At 34.4% G+C, this 20,524-nt stretch overlaps 1 protein-coding gene across 2 annotated transcripts in view; it reads right to left on the bottom strand.

Moving 5' to 3' along the window:
* CACNA2D1 (calcium voltage-gated channel auxiliary subunit alpha2delta 1) overlaps window positions 1-20,524 on the bottom strand; it is a 355,899-nt gene that overhangs the window by 93,661 nt on the left and 241,714 nt on the right. For both annotated transcript variants that reach the window (XM_057376925.1, XM_057376926.1), the window contains exons 7-10: window positions 13,827-13,958; window positions 2,939-3,008; window positions 2,056-2,106; window positions 883-982 (exon numbers count right to left, since the gene is read on the bottom strand). In XM_057376925.1, coding sequence (XP_057232908.1) covers window positions 883-982; window positions 2,056-2,106; window positions 2,939-3,008; window positions 13,827-13,958 — 353 coding nt within the window. The remainder of the gene's footprint in view (window positions 1-882; window positions 983-2,055; window positions 2,107-2,938; window positions 3,009-13,826; window positions 13,959-20,524) is intronic.

Below are 20,524 nucleotides of genomic sequence, written 5' to 3'. Positions count from 1 at the left end.
AGTAAGACCTTGTCTGCTCCTTGGAGAAAGTTCTAGCTAGACCATCAACAAACCACTGGGGAGTAAATGGTTTTAAAAAAATATTTATTTTCATTATACTTCAGGTCTTTCTCCTTCAGGCTGGCTACAATATGATTCTGCATGTTGAAACTTATCTCCAAAATCWTGCCAGTTATTCATCATTGAGGCTGTCTCTTGTTATTAAGAATATGTCAATGTTCTCATCCTAAATCCTTAGAATCAAAGCTCTACAGCTGAACAGCTTAATACAAAAAAAATAAAAAAAATTAAAAGCCTTGCCCAAGGCTAGAACATGTCATCMAAGGTATCAGCCTGAAAACTGAAACTTTCCCACACATTCTTCTTGAATTCTCCCCTTTATTTTATTATGGGAAAAAATTGCTTTGCCACCCATGAAGTTGCTAACTGTAGAACTCCTCAGCAATTTCTTGGGCAGCAATTTCTTGCCCTTTTTGGGGCAGGTCAGATGTATGGCTGTACATCTTCTGTCATCAGGCATCAAGCAACATGAGCAATCCAAGTATCTGCAGTGTAGAAAATCTAGGAAACAGCCATTATTTAAAAAAAAAAAAAAATGCATATACCAATGTAATGGAAGATGTTTTACACAGACCACAGTAATAATTTGGAAAGGAGAATTTGGATAGAAGTTTATTTAAATTACTTTTGCCCTTCACTCAAAATGTAAATCTAGAATATTCATTTTATTTTATAAGAAAACAAATGCYAAATRTGATATTTTGGAATAAATTTTAAGTCCATTTGCAGCTTAACACTCAAGTACCTCACATCTGGTATTAAAAACAGTTTACTTATGGATTTGTTGACAATGCCTATTTCGTGGAAAGAACAGATACTCACTGAAACTACATTCACAAAGTCATCGTCAGACAAGGTCTCCAACATCTCAATGACCGACGTGCGGATCAGCTTCAATGTCAATCCACTGACACTCCCACTCCTAAAAAAATTCCATGATAGAAAAGTTTMATTTAGCAAATGTTATGTAAAACATACAAAGAAAATACACAGCACTSAACAGCACTCTCACCAACTTTCTCACTAAAATTTTCAATTTATCTCCTGAATTCTCCAACTCATCKCTAGTGTTATTAAACTATTTATAATTATTAAAGTAAGTCCAAAATTGGCATTTGAAATCCTAGTCCTGTTCCTCAGAGGAGGCCATAATGCTACATCCTTTACTCATTTTCTTTTCAAGAAATCTGAGTTTACCACCTTCAACCAATGCATTATCTACACATTTTATACTCCTACACACAGATTTACAGTTCTGGATTTTCAGAGATGCCAATGACAGCTTGTTTGATTCAAGGCAAAACCTAAGCTGAAGTGAAGCAATAACCAATGTTGATAAAACTCACTGCTGATATGAAAGCACTTCACCACGTGTAAAAGCATTAAATRCAAATTCTATGCCTGAGAAGCTTTTCAGCATAAAGCAATCTGACACATCAGGTTCAATGGTTCCTTCAGTCCCTCAACACTGGCTACACCACAGAAATCTTGCTGACGCAGAAAGTGAGCTATTATTCATTTCTTTTCTGACTTTCTAGCAATGTTTCACAGTAACCAAACTTGGCAATTTGTAAATCTGTATCATAAAACACATGAAGTCCGAATACATTCTTGTATTTCAGGCTCATGAAATCATTCCTTTTTTTGTCATGCTTCTAGTCATTTTTATTTTTAGGTCTGTGCTTTRCAACAAATCTTGGCATGCACATGAAAAATATTCACTTGATTGCTTCAGTAATCATTAAGTTGAAAACAGAAAAATATKATTAAAAACCCCCCACTTCCTTGCCTCCAGTTTAAGCAACCTTCAGGTTTGGTTTGGGTTTTTTGGAACTCTTTTCTATTATGTATTTATTTTGCTCGTTCCAAGATTTTTGAACCTAGCATATCAGGACCTCTTAATCCCCCCACTCTTTTTCAGGACACAGAGAATTGTTCAATGTATCAAAATGCTTTTATCYCTCTAATGCCAATATTCAGACATTAAACACTTACGCATCAACTAAAATAAGCATGTCTTTGGGAGATGCAGCTCCTTGGATGTACCTGAAATAAATAAATGCCATGAATGACACACGTTTGAAAATACRTATTTCTGTGTGTGATGGAAGATACTCTGATCTCTAAACTCAAACTAGCTGAACCAACAAAATCCTCTTGTTGTAGCTAGTACAGAAACCACGTATTGTTATTTCCTCTCTTGCTGTCTGTCCTAAGTAAATCTAAGTCTAAACCACATTAGGGAAGTCTGGAAGTAGGATAAACTGATCAAAATTCACTGTTTTCACATAACTGAAAAACAGGAATGCTATTTCAGAGCTAAAGATCTTGATGACAGATGAATTATTACTCAGCCCAGCTTAGGCAAAAATACTTAGCTCTTTGAAAAAAATATATCCAACTATATCCAAGTATCAATATGCTTTATGTCTCGAGAGGCTTACATAAAAGAAATCATGAGACGTAATCCCACGGCTCTCCCATCTTCTACCAATCTAGAAATTATTTTAGTGCTGGTTAAACAATTGAGACATATTTTTAAACACTTGCAAAAATCTGGAAGAATGGTTCAGTCTAAWACTCTGAATTATATTTGGTTTTGGCACAAAATCAGCATTTTTAATTGTTATATACCTATTTGATAGTTATCCTCCTATGAAAAGACACAGGTAACCCAATAGTATGACAACTATAGTGGATATTGAATAATCTGGAAATTCTTTATTAAAAAAATCTAATCAGTTTTAAAAAGAAAATAATGCTGTCTAAAAGTAAATACTATTAGAAACCATTAGGAACAAAAAAACCAGGAAAATAAAAAAGATTATACACTAATATCTAGAAGGTAAATGATGTATACATATCAAACCTTTCTTACCATGGTCTTCTGCGTACATCATACAGGTCTATTTTGTTAGGAGTTCGACTTTTATCCACCCATGGGGAAGCTAAAAAGAGAGAAAAAATGCATGGAATTATATAAAAACTTTATCGCAAGTATTTTAATTACAATAATTTAATATATCAATATCGGACAGTTTTTGCCATGTAACTATCAACACTTGGTATGGATAAAAAAAACAACTGTGTAATATGTTGTTGAAATATCTAGACATATATTATCATATAATATAATCCAATAAAATTACATATATGTGTGTCTGTACATATATACATATATATTTCACGTGCATATATGCATATACATACACACACAAATAAATATATATATACATAAAAATTTATTTATGTTGAAGAAACAGGCACTGAATATAATTGACCACTGATTTCRATGGAACCAAAAACTCGACAGAAGTACTTCAGAAGACGAAATAACTTTAACAATATATTTTTTTTTTTTTTAAAAAAGTATGAATTTATTGCTGTATATAGTAATGRTATCTCATTTTCAAGACACCAGTCTGAAACTCAGTTATGAACCCAAATAACTGGACACTAACTTGACAGCTTTACTTAAAAATGCATGCTAGAAAAGTAACAAGAAAGTAGCATATTCTCTGAAATCAAAAGAAAAGAGATGTAAATATTTATGTGTCTCTAAAGAAAATTATAAGAATGTTAACTTTTGCATGTGTTTAATCTAGGCTTCACCATAATTTTCAGCGAGTGCAGGAATTATTTCCTTACCAAAAAACAAAATGAGCCTTTCAAAACCGTGTGACAGCTTAACAAACACAAATAAAAATGTGAAAAGTTACAGGGAATGAGATAATGTTCCGCAATTTGTTCTCTCACTGTATGCCAACAGCCTTGGGGGAGTTATTTCCTGGCATTAATCATTTTTCTGTCTAGGAAATAAAGAAAGATATARGCAGCTCCAGGATTCTTCCTGAAAAATCATATATCTAAGACATAATGGAAGAATTATATCACCATCCATGAATATAAAAGCAGCCATCAGCTTTGAGTAGCTGCCTATTTTTGATTTTACTAAATGAACCCTTTCCTAAGTGACCCAAACATGAGCTGACCCATCGCTTACCAGAATATTTCAGTTGAGTGTAACCCACATTTAGCAGTACACATTTAATATCCACAGAAAACACAGTGTGTTGTTGCACACCAGGAGAACCTCAAAATCTACACCAGCATTGTCTGATTTCAGAGGAGACCACCTGACAGGTCCTTTGGGACCTGACAGGATAAGAGTACTTGAAATTTTCAGAAATGAAAGAATTAAATTTTGAGATTGCTATATGTCAAAATTCTAACTTAAGTATCATAATTTAGATGTGTACAGGTTAAATTCACCAGTATTTTACAAGCCTAGAAGGTTAGCATGTATTCAATGATGGACTTTTTGTGTCTGTCCAGGCCATCCTTTCCACAGGAATTCCACCTGAAAATCCATCTTTCAGCTACATTCCCCAAAATTTGTCAAACCTGCATGCAATGTGCTCATTTCAGTTTGTATTATGAGTGGTTTAGGTAAAATAGCTATTATAAATCAAGATACTGACTAAGACTGCTATATCTCTGTCAAGACTTTCAGTCTTTCCAGTGACACCCAATAAAAGGCTATGCCCTACCTAAAACACCCCTCTTAAATGACATGTGTCTTGGACAGTCTGCATAAACAGAGAATTATATCCATGAAAGATCTGGATTTATTTTAAAACAACAGAAAAAAATCAATTTACTCTGGTAATGTTATTTTATTTCTCATGAAAGGTAAGTTCAGCTCCTTAAACAAATTCTCCAAAGCAAAAGGATGGAGTAGGAGCATTTAACTAGAATTCATCTATATCACAACCTTCACAACCTATTTTAAACTACAGTGTAATTTTTCTAAGTGTTAAACTAAAAATTACAGAAATATGGGTTTTCATTTTAGCTATGTAACAGAAGACCATGAAAAATAATTCAGCTTCATTTTTCTGCCAAATTTGAGAGCTACAAATACATGTTAATGAAATACCACCTGACAGGTGAACACATCATTTCCTGGAGGCCAAAGCCAGTTTTCTGGATAGAAAGCACTTCAGAACTGAGCCCTTTAGACCAAACAGTGTGTGGCAATTCTTTCAGAAACATGAAGAGACAAAATCAACACCAACTTAAACACCAAATAGTAAAATTCGAAATGCCTGGAACTTTCCCTACTATTTTCAAAACCATCAAAACAATGTGTAACAACACTTGAGGGTTTTTTAATTGGAATACAAATCACAGCAAAACTTTAAAAAAAAAAAAAAAATCCTTCTTTTCTTTGGTTTTGTTTTCTAAATATGGAGAGGATGCTCCAAACTTCCAGTTGAGACAGTAAAATGAAGGATTATTGAACTGAAGACATTTTTCTCCAAACTGTTCCACAGATTAATTCCTTCAGTTAAAACTTGAGCTGCTAAGCCCTGGACTCACTTCTACCATAACRTTTCAGGAACAGCCTGGACTGCAATGGGGTCCAAACTGTCCCTCTTTGGCTACAGCTACATTAGCAGACTACAAAGAACAATGGAAAAGAAGGCATTCACCAGAACTAGGTTAAGAACTGTAACAATGATCTAATYACACACAAAATAAACTGTGAAGAAACCACTCAGCACAATGCTTACAGCCTACCTGACCTTTTTGGAGATTACTGCGAATGGTAACAGTTTTTTTTTCTTTTTGTTAGTTAGACACAGAGGCAAATTCAATTGCTAAATTCTACTTTTTGCTCATTAGTATGGCTTTTTCAGTACMCCGAGTCCTAGAATGACTGTCAGCAGCTTCAGGGAGATGTGGGGAAGGTCTTTAAAAACATTATTTATTGCCACAGTGCTATTAAACCACTATTTCCTGTGCCACCTGTCAATAAGTTTTGTTTTCCTAATTAATATATCATTTTCTCTCCAGACAAATATAACAAACATCTACATGCTTAAGCTTYCATGACTGCACAATTTATCACAGGATATTAATGCGTGCTGGATTATACAGTAATTAAGATATATAATGTATAATGAGAAAACCTGCTCTATTGATCTTTCTGATGGTTTCTGCAACAGTTTACTCATTCCAGTAGAAAGCCKCTGCAAGGCTCTGCATAACATAAATAAGGACATAGCCCTTAGGATCTAAAATTTCCTTCAAACCAAAGAAGTGCTGAATTCCCTCTTCAGCCTCAAGAATTAACATGACTAAATTTCTCATTCATCCTAATCTGTATCTGGGGTAATTTTTTATTTTAGATGGCTTTGAATGGCCTCAAACCTATTCACTGCATTTTAAATAACATTCTGAGTATTTATGGTTATTACTGAAATTGATATTAATAGGAAACTAAAGTTCCTTTATGGTATTTGACCTCCACTGATCAATTTTAATTTATCCTGATTTAATATACATTTTYAAGCCTCTTTTCTTATTTAAAGATGATAAATGCTTTCTATTCAAAAATAAGAAAGTATGTGTTTATAATGATACAGGAAATAACCAGGAGGGAAGGAGATATTTCTTTGGTCCACATGCAGAACACAAGATAAAGCCATTTGGGGAAACTGACTTACATCTTACTGACAAAAATTATTACATGATCCAAGATAAAAGCAAAACAAAATACACAAAAGGTATGATTAGACTGTATTTTCAGTAACTAAAATTGATCAAGGATTTTGAGATGTACAGTTTTATTTATATAACTTATTGTTTAAARTAATTTTATCAGTTGGTTTGAAACCTGGCTCCTCACCATCTTGGAGAAATGAATCTCACCACATTTCATTGTTKCATATGAATATCTTTGAACTATGTCAACACTGCACAGTTCTCTGCATACATTAGGCTTTAGTCATGTTCCCTTTTGATGATTTTCTTGTTTGGCATGTGGGTAGATTTGATATTTTATAAATTATTCATTGGATTTGATATCCCTTCCACTTCTGCTGTTTGCATTTAGAGAGATAGATACAGGGCTGGCTACATTTCAAGCAAGAGTAAGCCATGCTTTTCAGTTATTTCTGAACATGGAGAGTGGAAATCCTGAGGTTTTTTTTTTATCATGAGCAGAACCAATTCATGCAGTGTAGAGACTGTCACAGGGCAGAGCCTAAAGGAAAATATTTGCTAGGAAAGGGCAACCTGGGCTGTAACCTCCCATTCTGAATTCATGAGATGATTCCAGAGGCATAGGTGAGTGTCATGAGGGAAACTCTCCTGAAAGTTCTGCCCTGCTGGGCTGGTTAGGTATGTGTGTGCAAAGAACAGAGAGGTAGACATGAATTATTAACAGCTTTACATCTCTTTACATCATTAACACATTTGAGAAAAGAGGCTAGAAACTGATAATAAGGTAACAAATGCCAATTATTAAATCCCAGACAGCATCATCCGATTTTSACTCAAACTCCAAATTGCTGTCTCTCAAATAAACATTCATGAAGATATTCTAAACAATCAAAACCACAGAATACTCAGTTCACTGAGCCAATTCAGTAAAGCCTTCCTCAGATGATGCAAAGGTACAAATTACAGCACATACTTTTCCAAGACTTTAATTTTATATTTCTTTTAATCTTTTAGTGAGTTTATGTGAAAAAAAACCTGCATTCAGATATGTGACAGCCCAGATTATTGGAAAAATGTGATACTCCTCAATTTTCTGCTCAGAAAGAAGTCAGCTGAATTTCAGTGTAGCAGCAGCACTTTGTAGAATTCCTTAGCTGTTTTTCAGTAAAAGGGGAGACATGGTAACTAAAGAGAAGACACAGCCATAACTTTAAAATATCCTAATATTAATAATCATAAAGTCTTTTTAACTTCTAGAATTAGTATTCAGGATATTTGTATCATAATGATGTCTTGGTTAATAACTGGTTAGCACCATYCTCCCAAAACAGAGATTGTTACTGACCAACTCTGTGCTACCACACCAGACATTCATTAGGATGGAATGCAGCCATTTCTTTACAGTTTTATTCTGCTAGGGACTGAAAATCTCCAAGACCTTAAAATATGTTCAGGTAAAATCTGTCTAACAYAGACAGGTCTGTGCAATGTCTTCTGTAACATTCATAATCATCATGACACAGAAAAGAGACKATAATAATCTTGAAGTTTTTTTTAGAATTACCCATGTAATGAGTAATTATGTTATGAGCAATACAGCACTCAATTTTATCACAAATTAATTAAGCAAGGATTTTATATTGAAATAGTCCATACACAAACAGATTACTGATTTTTGGTCCCAATATACCAAAAATCCCAAAATCTATTAGAATGTGCAACACATACKGAAGTCTCCAACTTAAAATCAACTTATTGTTATCTTATTTCAGAGGCAAGCATTTCTCTTTCTGCATGTACAAGCTGAATTTTACCCTAAGTGTGTTGCCTGCATTAGTTTCACCTGGACTAGTGACCATGTCCCCAAAGAGGGCTGGAGTATCAAGACTTGAGAAAAAGAAGCAAAAAGGTATTTTGTTGGTCTGTTGGTGCTTTCCTTTTCCTCCAACAAAACCATGTTCTGGAGATTTAAATCTGTATCATAAAGATGTAGGGATGGTGTGGTTTTTAGCATGAAGGCATGGTGACCTGCTGGATGCAATTTCATCAACTCACTGGAAACAGCACGTGATCCTATAAGTGGGTAGATCTGCTTGTGTAACTGCAAAATTCAGCACATCACTTTTGAAAAATGAGCCACAAATGAAGTTATTGTGAGATTTTTCATGCCATTAAATGAGGTTGTGGTGAGGTGGGTGCCGATCTCTTCTCTCATGTAACAAGTGACAGGATGAGAGGAAACAGCCTYGAGTTGCACCAGGTGAGGTTTAGATGGGATATTTGTAAAAATTTCTGCCCAGAAAGGGTTTTGAAGCATTGAAACAGGCARTCCAGGGAAGTAGTAGCCACCACCCCTGGAAGTTCAAAAAAAGGTGTGGATGTGGCATTTGAGGACATGGTTTAGATGGGCATGGCAGTGGTGCTGGGTTGATGGCTGGACTCGATGATCCTAAAGGTCTTTTCAACCAAACAATTCTGTGATCATTGTGGTTAGATCCAAATCATGTCAGCTCCTGTTCCTYCCTCTCAGATTTCAAAGGAAAAATAAAAAGGAAGTGAACAACACTCAAAGAGGCTTTCTATGCAAAAGTAGAAGTATCTAACTCACACACRCTAATTGCACTAATTGATAATTTATAAGCTGCATTACTAGGAAAGCGTTTTTCGTTTTATTTTGTTTTTCTACTTTAAAGGCGCCTTTAAATGTTGAGCTGTTAACAGGAACTAACAGCTATAAAATGTAAAAGCCTTTGCAAAAAAAAAAAAAAAAAAAAAAAAAAAAAAAAAAAAAAAAAAAAAAAAAAAAAAAAAAACCAACAAAAAAAAACCAAAAGAAAGTGAAGTTCTCAGTTTTTCAAGGCTGTTGATTCATTTTGTATGGATTTTCTAGGCTTTTCAGTCTCTTAGTATCTGCTTCAGTAATTACTTTCTCTGGAGAGTTCAATATCATGGCCACAACACTATTGCTTGACATTAATTGTTAACACCAGAGCAGCTGCGCACAGCAAGTTCTTCATTTGGAGAGATACCATTTTATTTTATTAGAAATTGATTTTTAAAGCTCTTCTATTATTAATTTGTCCAAGCAGGGAATGGTCTGCTAGCTAAGTGAAACTGCCTCACCAACATCTGGAAACTGGTTGGGTTTTTTTTTGATTTTTTTTTTTTTTAATGAAGGATGAGGGATAATCCTAGCTCTGTTCTATCCATATTTTTATTAAAAAAGTTTGAAGACTTTAGGGACAAGATTATTTTTTCTGAAAGATCAGCACTGAGGCATTGTTTTCTTTATCTATGAATTTTTCCATKTAATATCTTGTACGCTCTTATTACATGGGAAATATCCTAGTAAACCACTGGCATGAGAAATGCAAAGAGATTTTTTTCTAATTAATTTAAATTCCCATCATATAGTACTGATATCTACTTATTACATCTACTTATTATACAGATAAACAAAGGAAAACTAAATAGAAGGCAAATCTACAGTAAAGAAGGAAAGAATACAACAGTTCTTTTCACTGTACTCTTCTATTGATTGTATTGATATTACAAACATCCAGAGAAGATTATCAGAGCTGCTGATACTTAATTTAAATATGAGTTATAATCTGAGTATGAAAGCACACCCAATCCTAAAAATAAATGAAGAAGCCATTTTATCTCTCTATACCTGTTTCTTTTATCTGCAAAATGAGGATAGTGATGTTTTTATCAGTTTTTTTTTTTTAACTGGAAGTGTTTTTCAGATGAAAACTGAGGTGTGTTTTACATGCCATACAACATGTATATGCCATGCAGCATAGCACAGAATATCCAGGTGTCYCTGAGAACATAAACTCTCCTGGAAYGAGAATCAAGAAACAAAAYAGCAGTCAGWGTTGTCCACTGGGAAAAGCTGCMAGCACATATTGTCCCTTCAGTCACACTGTGGGGCTGTCTAAAGGATTCCAATAAAATTCTGACTAATTCTGTTTAATAATACAGATACATCTTGAAGCTGAGAGAGCAGATGAACTTAAGAAAGGCCTGCATACGTGATTAAGACATGATCAGACGAAACTACAGTAAGAATTCTTCTCTAATAGAGGTAAGGTGAAAGATGACAGAAGGTGTGCCTAGGTTATGTGATAAGAGAGGGCTGTGGAACTGTGGCTTTCTCCTCTATGGAAACCTCCCCTCAAACAAAAAAACTCCACAAAGGCAACAAAGAGAAGTCCCAGATCTGTGCAGAATTTTGGGAGACTGGAAGACTTATCTCTTGCCAGAAATAGYGTATTGTGTACACAAGTTTTCAGTYGAATTTCCTATAAGCSTTTGTTAAATTTCCAGAKAGAATGGGGAAGATTTGGAACAGCTGGGGACAGGACAGTCTTTCTTTCTTTCTCAGTTTTATTTTTGGTACGATTTGCCTCAACTTTTTGGACCTTGATCAAGTGTGGCACATTCCCACCTCTAGATCTTTGGCCTCTGCAGACCAAATATTGTCACACTAAGCCTAGGTKCAACATTTCTTCATAAAAAGTGCTGAATCTACTCATGCACCACCATGCCACCGTTATGGATATAGAAAACTCACCAACTGAAATGTGACACTATCAGATCTATCAGTATCCACAGAGGTATTACCCTYTCTAGTATAACCCTGGGGAAAACTATTATTTAGTGTACTTCCCTGAGATAGCTGAGTCAGTGCTGCTGACTAAACAGTTTTTTTATACTAAACATTCATCTAAATCAAGACTGTGTTTTCATTTGAGTAATTCTATTCAACCAATTTTCCTTAAGTGTATTTATTACTATAACTGGAAAGCCTCCTCTATCATATTTAACTGCAAATAAATGTCTGCTGTCTGCAGTAAAAAAAAAAAGCATCCTTTATTGAGGATCTCAGCTTTGCACAACAGCAACAAAACGAATGAAGAGAGAGGTGGTATCTGGTAAAACGCATAAGGACACATAAATACAAAGTAGTTTTGAAAATTTGTTTAATTAGTAATTGCTATAGTTAGTCTATATTATTAGAAAATAATGTCTCCCATTGCAGCACTTTAATGAAACGTTGATTAACAACTATAATTCTAATTATATCTATAATTAAACAAATTTCAAGATTAAAAGAGGAACTGGTTACTTTGTACCTACACTTCCAAATTGCCCACCAAAAAAATGATATGAAATTGTCCATTTAGATAGCTGCTTTCTAAAACCTAGCAAATTAGCTGAATAGATGCCTCACAAAGTGTAAGTAACTTAATATCTGTCAAGTAATATTAAACTACTTTAATTAAATTATTTTATTTTTGACCAACAAATTTTTCCACTTCTCTGTGGTTAATTATAAATTAAATCTGAAGCCTGATGTCTATTAAAGTACTTTTCTGTCCACACAGAACTAACAAAGCTCTACATGTGCAAGCCCACAGGCAATAGATTCAAGACTTATTGGGAAAAAAAAAAAAGTTTCAATTGCAACAGAATAAATTACTAATTTCAATGATCTTGATAAAGCACTATCAGATTACTGCTTTTAGTTTGAATCAAAAACTACTGAAAGCCTCTGTCTGACTAGAAATAGTCAAGTGACATCTTAAAAGTCAATACAGGGATCTGGAATTAGCTGGTTAAAATATTAACCAAAAAAGGGAGAAAAAACAGGTTTGAGGCCYGTGGAGGAATCCTGCATCTATCTACACAGATACCTTCCTAAATCTCGCTAGCCTGCCTACATTTCATACTTCTTTTTGAAAACAAAACAAAAGATAACCACAGAAGAATTACTCAGGAATTGATGAAGTTATGTTCTGACAGGATTAGACCCCTATTAAAGACGTAGCTATGGAATAAATAGCAGGCATGAGCATCTGAATTTTATACTGAATTTAAAATTGTTTTTTAGATGAAGTATATAGAAGTCACATTTGCACCTTCAAAACAGAGAAAACAASCTTCTCCCATTTTATAGAGGTGGTTTAAGGAAGAAAACAGATTTTGAGGCTCCTGTGTTGTGTTGGTGAACAGCTGGAGTAGACAGGATAGCTAGAGATAAGAATGTATTTTTCAATATATGAGATCAATTTTCAAGTGAAATGTTATTTCCTAGAAACTGGCAGAGAGATGCATTTAAGAAACACTTYTTTTTCTGTACTTGAAAAAATCACATAGTAAGCTGTGACAAATGCTGACCCCACATACAGCAATAATAGATCCCAAAAGCATTGAAATGGAAGAGTTGGAAAGCAAAAGACATATTAAATTAGCATTTTCAATATTTTTTTTTTCTGCAGCATCTCCCTGTATTTATTTCCTGATCATCCAGCATGACAAAACAAACAGGMTTCAAGTGCTAAGAAATATTCTTCCTGTACAGTAGCCTGAGGCAATTTCTCTGCCTGTGCTAGCAGTTGTGCTAATGATACAATAACAGCKTTAGAATAATCCCCTTCGCCCTCAGAAACACAAACAGTCTTGTATAAACAGAAGAGAAAGGTTCTCAGAATTCTTCCTTAGGCTGTTGTAGGCATGAGACAACACKCTTCACAATTGCCTTGTGTGCAGTGGACACATTTTTCAGGCACTGATGAAAGCATCATTTAGCAGCAGCAGCACAGGCCTTGCCTTAAAATGAACCTTTCCATTAGATAGCAAACAACAAAAAAGTAATTCAGGCTACTCATGATCTAAATTCAGTAAAATATAGATCTATTAAAATTAATTAGTGTGATCAAGYGACAGGATTCTTCAACTGGTGGAAAGGTTTTGGTTGAAGCAATCCAGTTGTATTGACTTTAGCTCCAACAGCAAAGATGYACAAAGGTGTCAGAGGTTGTGGGTTCTGAGGGACATGAACACAGTGTGGTGCATTTGTATTTTCACTGATGTTAAACACRATTATATGTCTGCTTTCCAGGTCACTGTCTTTAAAACTAGASAAGTACAAAAATCTCACTTGCAAATATTCATGTGACTGTTTACACGAGATACAGAAAACAGAAGAAAAAATGAAGTTAAACTCTTCAGCTTTTCAAAGGACAGAATCTTCTGTTTCTCTTACTGAAAAAAAAATCCAAATTCCTTCCCCCTCATACTAGCTTTACGGCAGAATAATTTCASAGTTCTTGAGTTAATTTTGATATAAGGAAACTGCACCTATGTAAGAAACATTTGTGTAACTGTATTTTACTGGTCATAGATAATTCAGAATATTTTTAATACAATACACAGCACAGGACAGCTGTCCAGGACAGTTCAGTTACCTGGGTAATACCTTGCSAGGCCAGTGGCACTACCAAACACCTGCCATAACAAAGTGGGGTCCTCTTCTCTGTTTCTCTTGAACACATCATCCAGCGCTGCAGTCCAGTTGAGTTCATTTAACACTATCGTTGCTGCCAAAGACAAAACATTTTTGTTATTAGAAAGTGACATCCTAACATGAGAAGGAATGGTTAAAAAAAACAAACAAACTGGTTTATCAAGAAAGCAGTAAGATTTAATTTAAGTAATCCAGAAATTAAGTTTTAAGAAACACACTTCTTTTCCTTGGGCATTTTCTTTAAATTCCTCATGCTCTCTCCTTCCAGTTGGATTATTTGCATGCCATGACTCTCGGTTTATTTGCAGAGACAATCTCTTCTACAAATACTTTGTTTTTGAGATGCCACTATAATAGCACTTCCCAATTATAGAAAAGATGCTTAATAGAGAAATTAATACAAGCATAAAAAATTGATGCTTACAAATTACAGGGCACTGCAATAAGAACAACTAGAATGACATCAACAAAAGTCAATATGTAGAAACATAACCAAGATGTCCCTTTCCAAATGGATTATATGGGAAAAAGACATTGATTARTTATTTGAATTGTAGTATTAAGGTGAGGCTGCATGAATGGCAATGCTCATTAACACACACTAAACAGATTTTAATGTTCATAGGTGTGGGCTCTTCCAGTAAGCAAAGTGAAWGTTAACATTTATGAGTTGAGTCAACTCCATAATTAACTTAAAATACAATAAAATTCACATTTCAGCTAAACRCTGTGTTGCCAGTTACACAGAAATTCACATTCATAAATTTATCCTGTACCAATGCTTTAATCAATCCAATAATTTATATATTCAAACTAATATATAATATATTGTGTTCTATGCTTTCTGAGTAAGAGATATATTTGGAAACTTTAAAATTGAACATTAAAATTGATGAACACTGCTACTGAAGAGTCAATGGACTACAGTCAGTAGTCAAAGAAATTTTATTGTGATACAGAACACCTTATAATATACCTTATGATAAATAACATTTTTGAACACATTTAATCAGTTGCCAATATTTCATTAATTCCCCCATCCCCCCCATATCATAACAATGCTACACAATTTCAAATGCACAGKTAATTACGAAAAGCCAAGGCTTTTTGATGGTTTAGTCACTACTTTTTCTTTGTGTTGCCTAATGGGTTTGTAAGCAATGTTTCCTAAACTGAATCATCTAGATCAGCAAGCCAAGAGTGTAAAGGGAGCTAGAGGGGGAAAAAAAATGTGAAGAGCTAAAGATGTAGGTATAAATCCAATGAAAATTGCCACTGTCACAGAGATCCTGCTTACACCATGGTCTAGCACACAGGAAAGAAAATTCATCTTCTCTTGCAAAYGGGCAAGTCAAGCTGAAATATAAACAGTTCACATTTAAGGGACCTGAGTGGCATTAGAGTGCAAAATTTGGTATACAGGTCCACATTCTAGGCCCCTGCTACAACAAAAAAAAGGAGATAAAAATAAGGATGGATTGAAAGTTAACAGCTGACAGCCCATTTCCAAACTGAGGCTTTTAAAAGGTACTAGAGAAATGAGATCACAACATTAAATTTTAYAGGCTTGTTTTTAAAGGTTAAGGAGAAAATTGCTACACCATGTATTTTGCAGAAAGGTTTATCTGGGTTTTTTTTTTTCAGTTTTATATAGTGCTCTCTAAAGAGATAGCTTTTTGTAGAAATGTCAAATTAAATTTCCAACTCTTGAGATTTCCTGTAAGCAATAAGCTTCTATTATATACCTCTCTCTTTGAYAAGAAGGTAATTATAAATAAATATATGTTTACTTAAGAAAGAAGAACAATTCCCTGAGGCACYATGAGATGTTAATTATAATTTCAAAATGTTTACTGTTCAGTTATGTCTTTTAGATCCCGATTGACCTGCWGTGTAATTAAGCACTATGTATGGACTTCCTAAACTTGACTTTGTGTCAGATCTTGCTTCCAGAAGTGGCTCCACAAAGTCATTAGAAGYGCTGTCACTTTGGAAGACAAGACATTTTCTGCTTGATCTTGTTTCTTTACAAGTTACTCCTTCCCATTTGGAGGGGCAGGTACCAATCTCTTCACTCTTGTTACAGTGACAAGACTTGAGAAAAAAAGCAGGGAGCTGTGTCAGGGAAGGTTTAGGGTGGATATCAGGGAAAGGTTCTGCATCCAGAGGGTGGCTGAGCACTGGCAGAGTGCAGGAATTGATCACATTCCAGGATTGTGATCACAGCACCAGCCTGACAGAGCTCAAGAAGAATTTGGACARTGCTTTAAAGCCATGTGGTGTGATTGAGGTGTCCAGTGCAGGGCCAGGAGCTGGACTTAATGATCCTGATTGGTTCCTTCCCACTTAGCACATTTTATGATTCTATGGTTGCAATATCACCCAAAAGTGTGTTCAAAGAGTTATAAACGTACACAMACACCCCTCTGCATATACACATTTATAGATATGCAAATATATATCTAAAATACATGCATACACACACAAAAAAAGGAGATTGTCTACAAGTACTAAAATAACTAAATATTGAAGTGCTGAATCCATATCCCAGAACTGATAATTTTAGCACTTTATTTGACTGCTGATTTTAGGCTATAAAGTAAGAGATAAGGATTACTAGATCTTGTTTGTAATATTTGTGGGGAAGTGATGCTTTACAGCCATATTTAAAAGTTTTATGATATTATTTATGTCTCACTTTCCCCTTCCTCCTCCTCCTCTATAACTTTCCCCCAGAGACAAATAACAGCCGAAAAAAAATCCAAGAATTTGCAGCAAGCAGAAAAACCCAAAACCCTCAAATGGCCCAAGACATGAAGCTCAAATTAAAAAATAAATAATGTGTAATTCAAAAAAATCAACAAGAGCAGAGTATCTTAACAGAAGGAAACTGAAATAAATCTGTTTAATACAGTTTGTAATATATCTGTTCTCAGGCACTGAAAAAACAGATATTCTTGCACTCCAGAAATTCACAGTTAAGTGCCCAAGTCTCATTTCAGTAATAAACTGTAACAGCACACGACAGGTTCAACATATTTCACCTTCCTCTTAATTCACTTTCTCATTATGACAGAAAAATTGTGCTTGGAACAGAGACATGGTTTATTTGGTGGGACTGATAAATGACTGCATGATCATTAAAACAATCATTCCTGGAGCAGTTTGCTGTCTGTAATTCAAACTAGCTGTCTTCATTCAGGTTTTTGGATTGTTTTTTGGCTTTTTTTTGTTTGTTTGTTTGTTTTTGGGTGGTTTATTTTGTTTGTTTGTTTTTTTTTTTGGTTGGTTGGTTGGTTGGTTGGTTGGTTGGTTCGTTGGTTGGTTGGTTGGTTGGTTGGTTGGCTGGGCTTTTTCCATTCTATCTGAAAGTATACTTGAATCAGAATGCATCTACATCTGTGTCAACTAATCCAGTAACCAGTGAATGAGGAAAAGGGTGATGGAAAATTTAGTTTGAATAATTTATTTTTAAGTGTTTTTCCACAACTTCTAATAATGTTTTCCTTTTGCTAAAGCATACACCCTGCACTTTAAAAAGAGAACTGTAAATCAAGCCCTCTTTTTCCTTCCCCACTCCCCCCTTTTTGTTTTTTGGAATGCAATATCACTGGCAATAGGCAACTTTAAACCAATACCTCTGAATTCTGCTTTAAAGCCTACAGCAATGGATTTGAAACTTTCCAAAGAAAAGCAAGCAAATCCAGTCCTAATCAGCAAAATACTATTTTTCAAACGGTTCCTTAGAACACATCCTGATTTTCAACTGACACATAAAAATCAAAGCTGTGATACTTTCACTAGCTCATAGAAGAGACCCTCACACCTGTTAGAATACTCTAATTCGAGAGATAGTTCATCTTAAATTAATTTATAAAGTGAAAATTTATTTTCTAATATTTAAAAAAATGCATTTTACTAAAATAAAATGTTTAGAGGTGTTATAGTCACACTTCTGTATATCTGCGTGTYTATCTTTTGAGTTAACTCATATACAGGAAAAGAGCTTTTGACTGATAATTGGCAGAAAATCTAGTTGGAGAAGACTCTCCAATAAGCTTATTTTCAATTCTGTTAAAAGAAGTCTTTGAAGATTACTGCTTCTGAGTACTTCAGCTGCTACCTTTCACTTGATACAAGCAAGATGAAAAAATAAAATTCATCATCACACAATACGAAACATCATTCTTTCTGGCTAATTCCACTGAACTCCATCCATCTTTTCATTTTTTCCTTCTTCTTTATGATATGAGGTTTAGGGGCCTTGACAAGGAATGGATTCAATTTTCCCCTGCAAATGCAATCAATAAAAAAATAGAGAGCACTGCTGTGCTCTCTTTAAAAGAACTGGAATACTCTTCTGATGATTTATTCAATGTAGAAGCCCTGGCCTGCACACCAGACAGAGAACAACTTTATTTGAAAAGCCTGAGAGCTATTTCCTATATCTGAAAATATGTGAGCTGCTGTTCCCTGATGTGGCAGCTACACAGACACTGGGGAGAACAGAAGGGAGCTCCTTAGCAGTTCATTAATCTTCTTTTAATGTCTGGGATGTGTTACCCTTCCATATCCTGCTTAATGAAGTTGACACATTGATTTTTTAAAGGTAACACTGAGTAGTAATTGTTATGATTTAAATATACTCTTTCAATCAGGTATTATGGTATTTAAAAGTGGGCACAGAGGGGCAATACTTTCACAAGTGCATATTTTTGCATAAATATGTGCAGACACAGACCTTCCATCTGCAGCCACACTAATCAGAAAACAGAGAAACTCTATTGAAGGTATAAACTAGTTTTCTTTATGTATTTCTTATATTTTATGTATTGACTTGTGTATTTCAGTATTTTTTTCATAGATTACATTCCTTCATGTTTATGCTAAATTACACAAAACTTCATTCACTCTCCACTGACCCTGGAAAGATGCACTCCCATCTTCTCTTACATGCGACTAGGAAGGAATGGACATTTTATTTCAAGGTACTTTTAATCAGGTTTTTGCACTGGCTTATACATGTGCTGTTACATGTATACACATATAAACACACACAYAAGCATTTTCTACAAAATTCCCAAATATACTGATTTGAAGAACTATTCCAGTAGTAACTTGRACTTCAACCCTTCGAATTTAGGTGTATGTTTTAAGCCAGCTTCTTCTCTCTTGCAACAGCAAAAAGGTCAGAGCAAAGGAAATTTTACAGTGACTCCAAAGTGAACATTTTCTCCAAGGTAACTGGTCCCTTGAGTGGCACTGGAAACCTGAATTCAGATATTTAGGCTTTYCACAGAAAACCATAGGAAAATGTCCAACTCAAAACACTCATCCAAAAAAACTTCCCAGCTGATTAGGAAACAGTTAAAGGAAAGTAATAGGAAAAATTTGAGAGATAAGGGAAGTGAATAGTAGTTATTCAATCTCTCTTTTAGAGCCTTAACTTCTATCAAAAAAAGGATATACAAATGCTAATGCAATGTATCCTTTTCATTCAAAGCAAAGGAGGAAAAGCAAAAAATAGGTCTTTGAATTTAACAAACAATAKTTATATAGTGGCATTTACAACTGGATAAGTCATTACTATGTGATGCTCTGCTGGATCTTGTACGTATTACATATCCTCATATTTGTTACGAAATCTTGCTTTAAAAGAAGCATTTCCATTTCCTAACACATCATAATTTTAAATTACTGGATAATCAGAACTGTTCGGGTAACATACATTTAATAGTGAATAAAACCAAAGTATTAAAATACAGTTTTTAGCATATGGAGCAATTATTGAATCAAATAATTTCAAGTTCTATAGAGAGTAGATATTTTACACTGGCAATTAAAAGCATAAATGATAAAATGTCATATTCATTTTTCTTTAAATGAACAACTTCTCCACTCCCCATTAGATATTTGACATTATGTCCCAGACACTTCTATAAATAATTCCATGAAGAAGTCACTGAAGTCTGGAATACTGTTGTGTCTGTGTTAAATCAAGTAAATTAATTGGCAATGCTGTATGTTGTCTTCTGCCTGGCCTAGCTGCCACATGCTGATACCCAGAGAAGCACAGCAAAACCTCATTAAATAAGTAACGCCCAGRAGAAGGAAATGAAAATAAAAATGTCAAGAACAGCAGATGGAACTAAGCTTCTATTATAACTCAACTAAAAAGAGTTAATACAATGCTGAGTCACAGACTCTTTAGTAAACACTCATAATTTTCCAACAAGTTGTTTATCTCCACAAAACACAAAAGACACCCATATATAAACTGCATTGCTGACAACTGTATTTGTGCATCTTACATGTTGTTGCCTTGCTTCCTCTTATCTCAAAATATACCAGGATGCATTCCAGAATGGAATAATACCCAAAGTAAACCATGTAGTACTGAAAGGTTATTTTCTGGGAAGATGACAAGAAAAAATGTATGAAAGATACTGTTGATTAAGAGTGGTTACAGTGGTTCTAAAGGACTTTTCAGATTTTTTAGAGATGTACACCACGTAAGACTTTTTATTTTTCTTTTATTATTATAAAATTAATAATTATACAATTGACCACTAATTTTACAGATTACTTCAAAGCAGGGCATCTATTTGGAAATAATTTGTTCTTTAAAAAACAACAAAC

The sequence above is a fragment of the Malurus melanocephalus genome, unplaced genomic scaffold (genome assembly GCF_030028575.1).
Source record: "Malurus melanocephalus ecotype Western Australia unplaced genomic scaffold, MMel_1.1 scaffold_294, whole genome shotgun sequence".
NCBI lineage: Eukaryota > Metazoa > Chordata > Aves > Passeriformes > Maluridae > Malurus > Malurus melanocephalus.
This window is presented reverse-complemented; position numbering and strand designations above follow the sequence as displayed.